At 28.7% G+C, this 9,418-nt stretch overlaps 1 protein-coding gene across 1 annotated transcript; it reads right to left on the bottom strand.

Moving 5' to 3' along the window:
- Positions 1–295: 295 nt before the first annotated feature.
- On the bottom strand, positions 296–7,989 carry LOC145185288 (coatomer subunit zeta-1-like). The gene is made up of 8 exons (XM_090098328.1): positions 7,838–7,989; positions 5,719–5,787; positions 3,729–3,810; positions 1,339–1,430; positions 1,088–1,221; positions 906–957; positions 559–600; positions 296–426 (listed from the first exon to the last, which is right to left on the bottom strand). The coding sequence occupies exons 1-8, from the start codon at positions 7,853–7,855 to the stop codon at positions 379–381; spliced, it is 537 nt and encodes a 178-aa protein (XP_089954454.1). The 5' UTR covers positions 7,856–7,989; the 3' UTR covers positions 296–378.
- Positions 7,990–9,418: the final 1,429 nt, after the last annotated feature.

Here is a 9,418-nt window from a genome sequence, read left to right as displayed (position 1 = left end):
TTGATGTGATTGGTTAGACGAGATTAAAAACTTTCGACGAATCCGACAGACTTTAATATAATTTAATTTCTATTGTTTAAAACAAAAGATTTATAAAAATGTGCAACGAGAATGGTTCGCAAAAAAAACAATAGGTTGTCCATCTCTTATAGGTCCATGGTCATATCTGTCTCTAGTTACCGCATCATTGACGTAAATCGTAAATTAAAAATAAGTTTTATGGAGAAAAATTCATATTGAAGATTTCATATTTAGTGTTCAGTTTAACATGTTGAATTTTGAATAGAAAATTGAATTTAAGAACATTTATCTAATGTTATTTAATTTATTAATAAATACTATGAAAAACAGTTTAGTCTGCACACAGTAAATATGTTTTTATTTCAGAAGCGACCATTTCAACTGTTCTTTTGCAGACTGCAACACCTAAATACGAAAGTTTTTTTCTAATAAAGGTCAATTTTCTTTACTTGACACACAAACAATAATTATAACTCAATAAAATAAAAACATATAACAGTATAAATCAATAACTAATTAGGTCTGTAAATAACTGACCTGTGCAACAGTCTGCTCTGTTAAAGGAACATCAACTTCAGTCTAGAAAAAGAAGTACTAAACTATAATAACAATAACAGTTATATTTATTATAACAATAGCAATAATAACTGAAGAAAAAATCATAGAAATATCACAGAAAAAAACTCAGCTTTAAAAAACATGCAAAACCTGATTTTGCTTATATGCTGATCAAAGTTTAAAAAGTTTATATTTTTAAATACAAATGAAAAGCTAATTATCAAAAGAATGTTCAGGTAAGAACCCAACATTCTTTTGGATCTTTAACGTTTCAAGAAAAACAACTTTAATATTAAAAAAAGCTATGTTTTATTGATTTTTGTAACCTTGACAGCCACCCTTTGAACAATGGTGCCAGAATCAGCCTCCAATATCACTCTAAAAGGAAACAAATCCAACGTAGATATATAGAAACAAAATCAAACTAAATTTTGAACATCAAAATAAAATTGATGGGTAAAGAAAAAAATGTGATAACAAAAAATAATTTTGGAATCCAAAATTATACCCCCCATCCACTAACTCATCTATTGCTAGAAGAACAACATCCAGATGATCCATTAAAAATCGCTTTTCAACATTTTTACGAAGCATTGTACTGACTGCATCAAAGAAAGCATTCAAGACACTAACTAAGATCAACTGAAAAATACAATTTGAAAATTGATCATGTTCCTGATATGTCTTTGAAATAAAGTCTTCCTCAAATTTAATAAAAAACAAAACAACAACAACAACAACAACAACAAAAAAACAAACCTCATTTTCATACTGGGATCCCATCACATAAAAGTATAAATCAACATTACTTCTATAAACCACAGTTAAACCATCAAGCATTATGATTTCAGCTAAAGACATGGTGTAGATGAAAGGCACAAGAACAAGATTTCAACTGAAAACTTGGTAAAGCTGACTTAAACTACAGTGGGTTGCATAAATATAGAGTCAATACTTTTTTTGTGTGAAATTTTTGTTTTTTTCAAAATTATCTTTGAAAGCAACTAATTAATACGATTAAAAGCGTATTAAATGCCTTAACTGATTCTCTATCAAATGGTATATAATTCGAACTTGTTAGGTTAACCATTCTTGAGTGATAATTAATTCAATTAGAACATATCTGTATTTCTAATGTAGCAAAATTATAGAGTCAACTAAAATTTAACAACTTAAGTTGAAATATCTCAATGAAATGTTATCCGAGCGATCTAAAATTTGGTGGTTGATTTCTTTCAAACTATATAATCATTCTTGCGAAAATAAAATTAAGTTATTATTTTTATATCTTGAGTTAATCACATTGGTAATTATTTGGTAAAGTAAAAAGATAAAAATGGACAGAGAAGCTGCTTCAGACAATGCACGATGGCAAATTGTAGGTCTTCTAAAAGATAAAACAAAAAGCCAATGAGAAATAGCTCGAATGTGCAATTTTTCGGTTAAATGTGTACAAACAATGTTGAAAAACCATGAGCTACATAATGATGTCAAAGATTTACTTAGTAGGCCTTTAAAGCTAACTTCAAGAGACCAAAGTTATATCTATTGAAAGGTTAGACAAGACCTTAAAACTTCTTACTGCAAACTTGCTGAAGGGTTCACAAATATGCCTGGTAACATTAGTGTTAGTAGATGGACTGTACGAAGATCCCTAAATAAGAAAGGCTTAGATTGCTGTCTCTGCTCGAAAACCACTTTCACGTATCTCAGATTGCCTAAAAAAATTAAGATGGTGTAGACAAAGACTTCACTGGTCTGCAGAAGTCTGGGCCAAACTCATTTTCAGCAACAAATCTAATTTTGAGGTGATAAATTGCAAGTCAAGATTAATCACCAAGAGGCTGGTTGGTGAAAAGTCCAAAGAGCGTTTTTATGTATTAAGGATACAAGGCGGAGGAGGATCAGTGGGAAAATGGGGATGCTTCTCCTATTAAGGAACAGGGTCATACAACATTTATAACGGCAGAATTAACCAGTACAACAACAAAGAGACCCTCGAAAGTAAACTTTTGCCAACAGCCAGAGCTTTTTACGGAAGAAGATAACAATGGATTTTTTAGCACGATGACGCAATTGCTCACACTGCAATCTTGGTTAAAGAGTGGCTTGATGGGAAAAACATTAGGGTCATGCCTTGGCCAGCTCGTTCTTCAGATCTCAATCCCATCAAGAACATTTGGGCTTGGACAGAAAAGAGATTGGTCAAAGAGAACATAGCCAGTGTTGAGCAATTGCAGCAAACCTTTAAAAAGCTTTGGAAAGAATCTCCAAGAAAATTATGCATCCAACTAGTTGAATTTATGCCGAGACGTATTCATGCATGTGTGAAAGTTCGTGGTGGGCATACAAAATATTAAATTCACCCTGACTCTATATTTTTGCTCTGTCTTTTTGTTTGTTTTTTTTAACAGTTACATATATTTCTCATAAAAAAGTATATTAAATTGCTTTTTTTGGAAAAATTTTTTTTCTTATTTTATTCATAAAACTACTGTTAATAAAATTTAAAACAATTTAAATTACTAACTTTTTTTTATATGCTTTAAATTTTGAAAAAACATAAAAAATAATCATATTAAAAATCAACTGAATCTATATTTATGCAAACTACTGTATTTCAAATCAACCTTTAATTAATATATAAAAATAGGAATATTGTGCCATTGTCTCAAACCCTTTATGCAACAACATACTTAAGGATCCTTTTACACTCATGAGTTCCATGCGAGTTATAATTTTAAGATTTAAACTCTTTATTGCTATAATTGATTCTTACTGCTTCCAGGTTAATCAACACATTAGCATTAAATTGTATCATGAGTTGTTTTTGTGCATTTTTATGAGGATAATAATTGAGTTAAACATATATTGTGGTACTTACTATTGATAGTGATTCAAATGAATTTCTTATGAGTTGGTCAAGATAATCAATAACAGCAAATGGTATCTTTAGATAATATAAAACTTTCACTAACTTCATAGCAATATCAATAAGGATAGTTAATGGGTACACTATTGGAGTATATTACAATATCAGTAGATTTCTAATTCTAAAAATGTTTACACTTATGAAATTGAAACAGCATGATAATTGAAAATTACAGCTTACCATTAAATTTACCTGATAATTGAAAATTACAGCTTACCATTTTGTCTAGATGTTTTTTGAAATAAATTTTTCTCAAATTCTCTCTGTTCTTTAACGGATGCAAATGTATCATCATAGTACTGAAAAAGTAAAAACATTTTCATATGATATATTTTTATAGCATCAAATAACGTTTTATACAACTATTTTTACGCCAGACTTTTTATAGAATCTTTTTATATAATGAAGAAAAATTAAGCTGAGCTTTATTAGTTATATTTTTAAAATATAAAAATTATTATAAAAAAAAAAGAAAAATAAATGAAATGAAATAGTTAAGCATACAAAAGAAATAATTAAAAGAATAACAATATTTACAAATTTCTTATTACCACTATTTGAATTATAAGTTTCAAAAAAACATAAAATTTTTTTTCCAACATGTTTTGATCATTTAAAGGCCATTTTCAAGAAAGCCCCCTGCAAATTACTAAAAAAATATTAAAACTAAACGCTAATTGAAGTTAACAAACTGTTAGAATAATGAATCAAATCAAATATTAGAAAAATTTAAAGCAATCATTAATTTAAAAAGAAACTAAAATTTAACTACAAATAAGATTTAAACAAAAAATGAGATTTATTTGTTTTTTAAAGTGAAGTAAAATTGGATTAAATGTCTTTATTTGTACAATAAACAGGAGAATGAGTAGCATTTTTTTCTAATATTTCCTCATAGATGTGGCTCACTCATTGATGCACAATTTGTAGTTTAGAAGGTCAGAAAATTACATCTAGGGGAATCTTGATTTCAACACAGCTGTTTTTTGTCTTACTGGTGGAACAGCTTCAATTGCAGTTCTCATTTGAAGTTGCTATTCAATAGATACCTTATCAAACATCTGATCAGCAAATTTTGCTTTTTAATTTAAAAAAAAAACAAACCACTTTTATCCTCAATATTAACTTTCTGCTTGTCTTTAATTTAACTATGAATTATTCTTGGCATCTTGCCATTTGTCTCTGAAAAAAAGGAGACTTGAATCAGTCCATGAATGTAAACACCAATAAAAAATCTGATGACAAGTCATTCAGCTGCTCTGAAAGTGTCTCTGAATGCTTCTCAACTTACTGCTTTGGTTGTTTCTAATTCATTCTTTAGTGCTGTATTTTTTGAAAAAACACATTTTTTTGCCTTAAACCCTCAACAGAAATAAACCATTTTTCATTACTTTAACAAAAGATATAGAGCAGCAAAAGTATGCTCTAAATTTACTTCAGAGTTTTTCAGAGCTTTTACATTTGGTCAGAAAGCAAAATCTTCTTACCAAATCCAAAGAAAAATAAAAAAAATTAAACAATAAGGAAACAATGAACAGATGACAACAGTGCAACTCTCCTTTAAATTCAAAGAAAACTCCAAATTTATGAAGAAGCTAAATAACTTTTTTGACTAAAGGAACATTAAATGGGATAACATGCTTCTCACACTCATTAAAACTAAAAGTCATATATGTGAAAGATAAATACCTTTCATAAAAAATGAAACCATTAACAAGATCATTTGTTCATTTCTAATCATATTTGAAAACTTATTAAAGTTTAACATAAGATAGTTAATATAAGACTTAAAAAAAAAAAATTAATAATAAAAGACAGGTTTTCAACTTAGAGCCTGCCCTAAAATAAAGAATATAAGACTCAGTAACAGCTTTTGATATATTGAAATAACAAAGATTTTTCTTTTTCATCACATTCCTTTTTTACCACTAAAAAAAAATTTTTTAAAGCAATAAGAACAACCTTATATTTTAATGTATGGCCTGGAATTCTTTGTTGCAATTCATTAGTAAAATATTGGTGAAAATTATTTATATTAACTTGGCTCATTTTAAAAATTTAAAGATCTTGTAAAAATATTATTAACTTAGGGAAAAAGTTTTTTTCCAATAAGAAAAGCCATTTGAAATGCAATTTTTTCAATTTAAATCAGTACTAAGAAATTTAAATATTCAATCAGCATAAATAGCGTATAAAAATATACTTACACGTGATACTATTCTTTCTCCATCATTATCGAGGATTGCAACAGCTTTAATTGTATACAATGATGCTTCCTATATATATATATATATATATATATATATAAAATATAGAGAAAAAGAAAAAGAAAGAGAAAGAGAAGAGAGAGAGGTACACAAACTGCTCTTTATGCATTCCATTCTATAAGCCCTAAATGACCCCCAAATTTTGTTTGTCCTTGAATTACCTTGTCCTCTACAAAAATATCAGTTTTAAATTTACATTGAGAATGTGTAATAACAGCTGTTAGAAAGCCTTCTTAATCTCCAGCATGCAGTCACACTTAGAAACAACACTATTTACTCTGCACGAGTACAATATGATTTAATATGAGATAAATATTATAGTATAAGATAAATATTATCTATCTTTTTACATTAGGTGCTTTAACTTTGTCATTCATCTCAGACTATTACATAACTTCTGATTACTTTAATTTTAAATAGAAAATTGGCAAAACAGCTAAAAAAAATAAAAAAAAAATAAAAAAGGACAATAACGGGAAAGAAAAAATCACTGAAAAGTTGCGGTACATTAAACCTGATGAAAAATCTAACAGCCTTTTTTGTGAAAACAATGTTTGTACAGATCCAGTAAACCCCTGCTTTTTATATAAGGTTACGAATTTGATGGATTTTGCAAGAAAATTGTGATATCTGGGTACAGCATCAAAACCAAAATCATCAGACTTGATTTAAAATGCAACAGATTGAATTGTTTTCTTTGAACTGGGACAACAGTCCTGATAAGCATTCTTAGTTAGAAGAAGATTTTCTCACAGAATCCTATCAACTTTTTGACATCTCTACTTTGAAAAAGATATCCTTACTGATAGAATGAGAATTGATGATGCAAAACTGAAAGAGTAAATTAACTCCATCAAATAATAACATTTTGAGCAATATAATTTTTTGCCAAATCTTTTAGAGACTCAAGCAATGGTGTATAATTTGCTTTTAAATATTTACAAGGGTATATATTTAACTCTCTCCATGGTTTGAGAGAAAGTTTCATATATACTCCTGTAAATATAACTTACACATTCTTACATGACCAAAGATATCAGTAATACCTTGACAGATAAATAGGCACTGCAACTGAAAGATGTAATTCTGTTTGTTGCAACTTGCTATGTTCCATGTTTCTTGAAACATTTTTTAGGGCTCCAGACTTCCTAAAATAATCTAAAGCTATCCAGACAAGCTATGCTTTGGGAAAGTTCAATAAGAAGATTAGAAATGGTTTGCTTCTATGAAAGAGATGCTATACCTCAAGTTTCACTTCATAAATCTGTGTTATTTTTGGAATTTCAGAATTATAAACTATCAAAAGTAGAAATTAGAGAGACCAAAGAACCATCTGACTGAGCAAAACTACCTTTTCTAAACATTTCAACACATGATAAGCAGAATATGAAAGAATGGGTCAAAAAATAGTCTCAACACTATAAAGATTCTTAAATATCCTCAGCTGAAGGAGTTTATTGAAATGATAAAAAAAATATGTTGTTTATGATCCTGCAGAAAGAAACATTAACCTCATTTAAAATTATATCGCAACTACCAGAGATTAAGATCACCTTCAAAATGTCTTTTTTAAAGTTAGAAAGTCTAGAAAAAATTTGCCTAAGAGTATGACTAAAAATGAGCTTGAAAAATGTAGAGAAATTTGTATTTTTTCTCTAATTTTTCACCACAAAATTTTTGATTTGCATTAACTTCCATAAAATTTATTTGTGTTTTCAGATTTACAAATAGTGAATTAACAAGCTTAAATAACAATTGCAGGTGATTGATACAAACCTTATTGTTTTATTATTTCTAAATGAAAAGAAAATCCACAATGTAAAACTGCCCAAGCTATTCAAAGTTCAAAATTTGTAATACATTGTGTTTTCACAACTTCTATTTATTTATTATTTTTTGTTACCATTATTATAACATTATACCATACAAAACTAGTAGAACAGGTACTGCATTCATTCACGGAATTAAAATAGATAAAAGCCTCCTTAAACGTTAAGTTGTTTTAGGGAAAGATAAGCTAGGAATAAAAACACTCATTTGGAATTTTATAAGTACTCACCAGTATTCGATCGTCCATGGTTTGTGATTTGTATAAAAAAAACTTTCAGTACGTGTAAAAAGTACGGACGGAGATTTGCTTTGTGTCAGATAGAATTTAAAGTGCGGACTAAGGGCCTGTTTATATCAATGATATATTATCAAGGCGATACTTATTACAGGCCTTCCCGTCGCGAATCCGTATTTTTGACTGGGGGCGGACAATGTTACGGAAAGTTTAGTTTTAAAATTTCGATTTGAGAGCAGTTAATAGTCACAAAATGGTTAAAGAGTGCTGTTTTCCTAGATGTAGAGGAAACTATGACACTAAGAATAAAGTACGAGTTTATAGGCTTCCCTCGAACGAAGAAGAACGAAATCGTTGGATAAATTCAATTCCAAGAAGTAATTTTCCAAATAAGCCAGATACTGTTGTCTGTTAAAGATATTTTCCAGAAAATTTTCTTAAAAGCTCGTGTCAATGGGAAAGATAGACCAATCGAAACTCCTTCAATTTTTCCTATTATTCCATCAAGTGTTATACTAACTCAACCTTTAAAACCAAGGTCCACTACTAAAGTGATGTCTTCTATCAGAAATGAAAAGTGTGATGAGTTGTCACTATTTAAAAAGTGATTTTTTTTACGTTCATTTCTTTATGTGAAGATATTAAAAATCATAAATTTGTTTGTCCTGTAACAATCTTTGTTATAAATGAAGTTTTGCACATCCAATCAAATTCCTTTTATGTTAACTGTATACCTATGTTTGCTGTTCATATCTCTAGCAATTTTAAATTTGAAAGTTTTCATGCTGGTGTTGATTGCTTTATTTCTTCATTATCTAAAGACCATATTACCACTCTTAATTGTTGGTCAAAAGTGGAAGAAACAATTCTCTATCTGAACAACATTGAAGTTGATCATCAAAGATTGATATTACAAGATCATATTGCATCTATGAATGCATCAGAAGTTGGTAAAAAAATTTATAATATAGAAACAATCATCAGATTGTATTCTTATTTTTCAACATCTCCAAGTCTACACAATCAGTTAAGAAAAGATTTTAAACTTCCAAGTGTAAAAACACTGACAAAAATTACATCTAGGACGAAGAATGTTTCAGATATTAATTTTATCAGCACTGTATTTTCAAATATAGAAGAGAATCAGAGGAATTGTATAATATTGGTAGATGAGGTTTATGTAAAGTCTCTTCTTCTCTACCATGGTGGTTCTCTATTTGGAAAAGCTGAAAATAATCCTAAGTTGTTAGCAAATACTGTTTTGGGTATCATGGTTAAATGTTCAAAAGGTGGATGATCTTTTTTGGATGCTTTTTTGTTTTAGCAAGTATGCTATGTTCAGAAATCAATCCATCAGAAATAACTGGATTGCAGAAAAAAAAAGGAATTGCATTTTGAAAAAAATCAAAATATGACTGCTTAATGGAGTGACCTTAAATGTTTATTTGATTTTGAAAAAGATCAGCTAATTAAATTATCTAGACTAAATTTTGTAGCTATACATTCAAAACCCATTAAAAGACAAAATGTATCACACTGTTTAAAAGTGTTTTGTGATGAAACTATAGCTGCTTT

Source organism: Hydra viridissima, unplaced genomic scaffold, assembly GCF_058129835.1.
Source record: "Hydra viridissima isolate aposymbiotic clone 2 unplaced genomic scaffold, HvirCarnegie_v1 scaffold_9, whole genome shotgun sequence".
In the NCBI taxonomy this organism is placed as follows: domain Eukaryota; kingdom Metazoa; phylum Cnidaria; class Hydrozoa; order Anthoathecata; family Hydridae; genus Hydra; species Hydra viridissima.
The sequence above is the reverse complement of the archived record's forward strand: the minus strand, read 5'-3'. Positions and strand labels throughout refer to the sequence as shown.

Coding starts and splice junctions, on each gene's coding strand:
- LOC145185288 (XM_090098328.1), bottom strand. Junction 1,222..1,338: donor GATCCCAGTATGAAAATGAG/GTTTGTTTTTTT, acceptor TGTATTTTTCAG/TTGATCTTAGTTAGTGTCTT. Junction 427..558: donor CAGAGCAGACTGTTGCACAG/GTCAGTTATTTA, acceptor TTTCGTATTTAG/GTGTTGCAGTCTGCAAAAGA.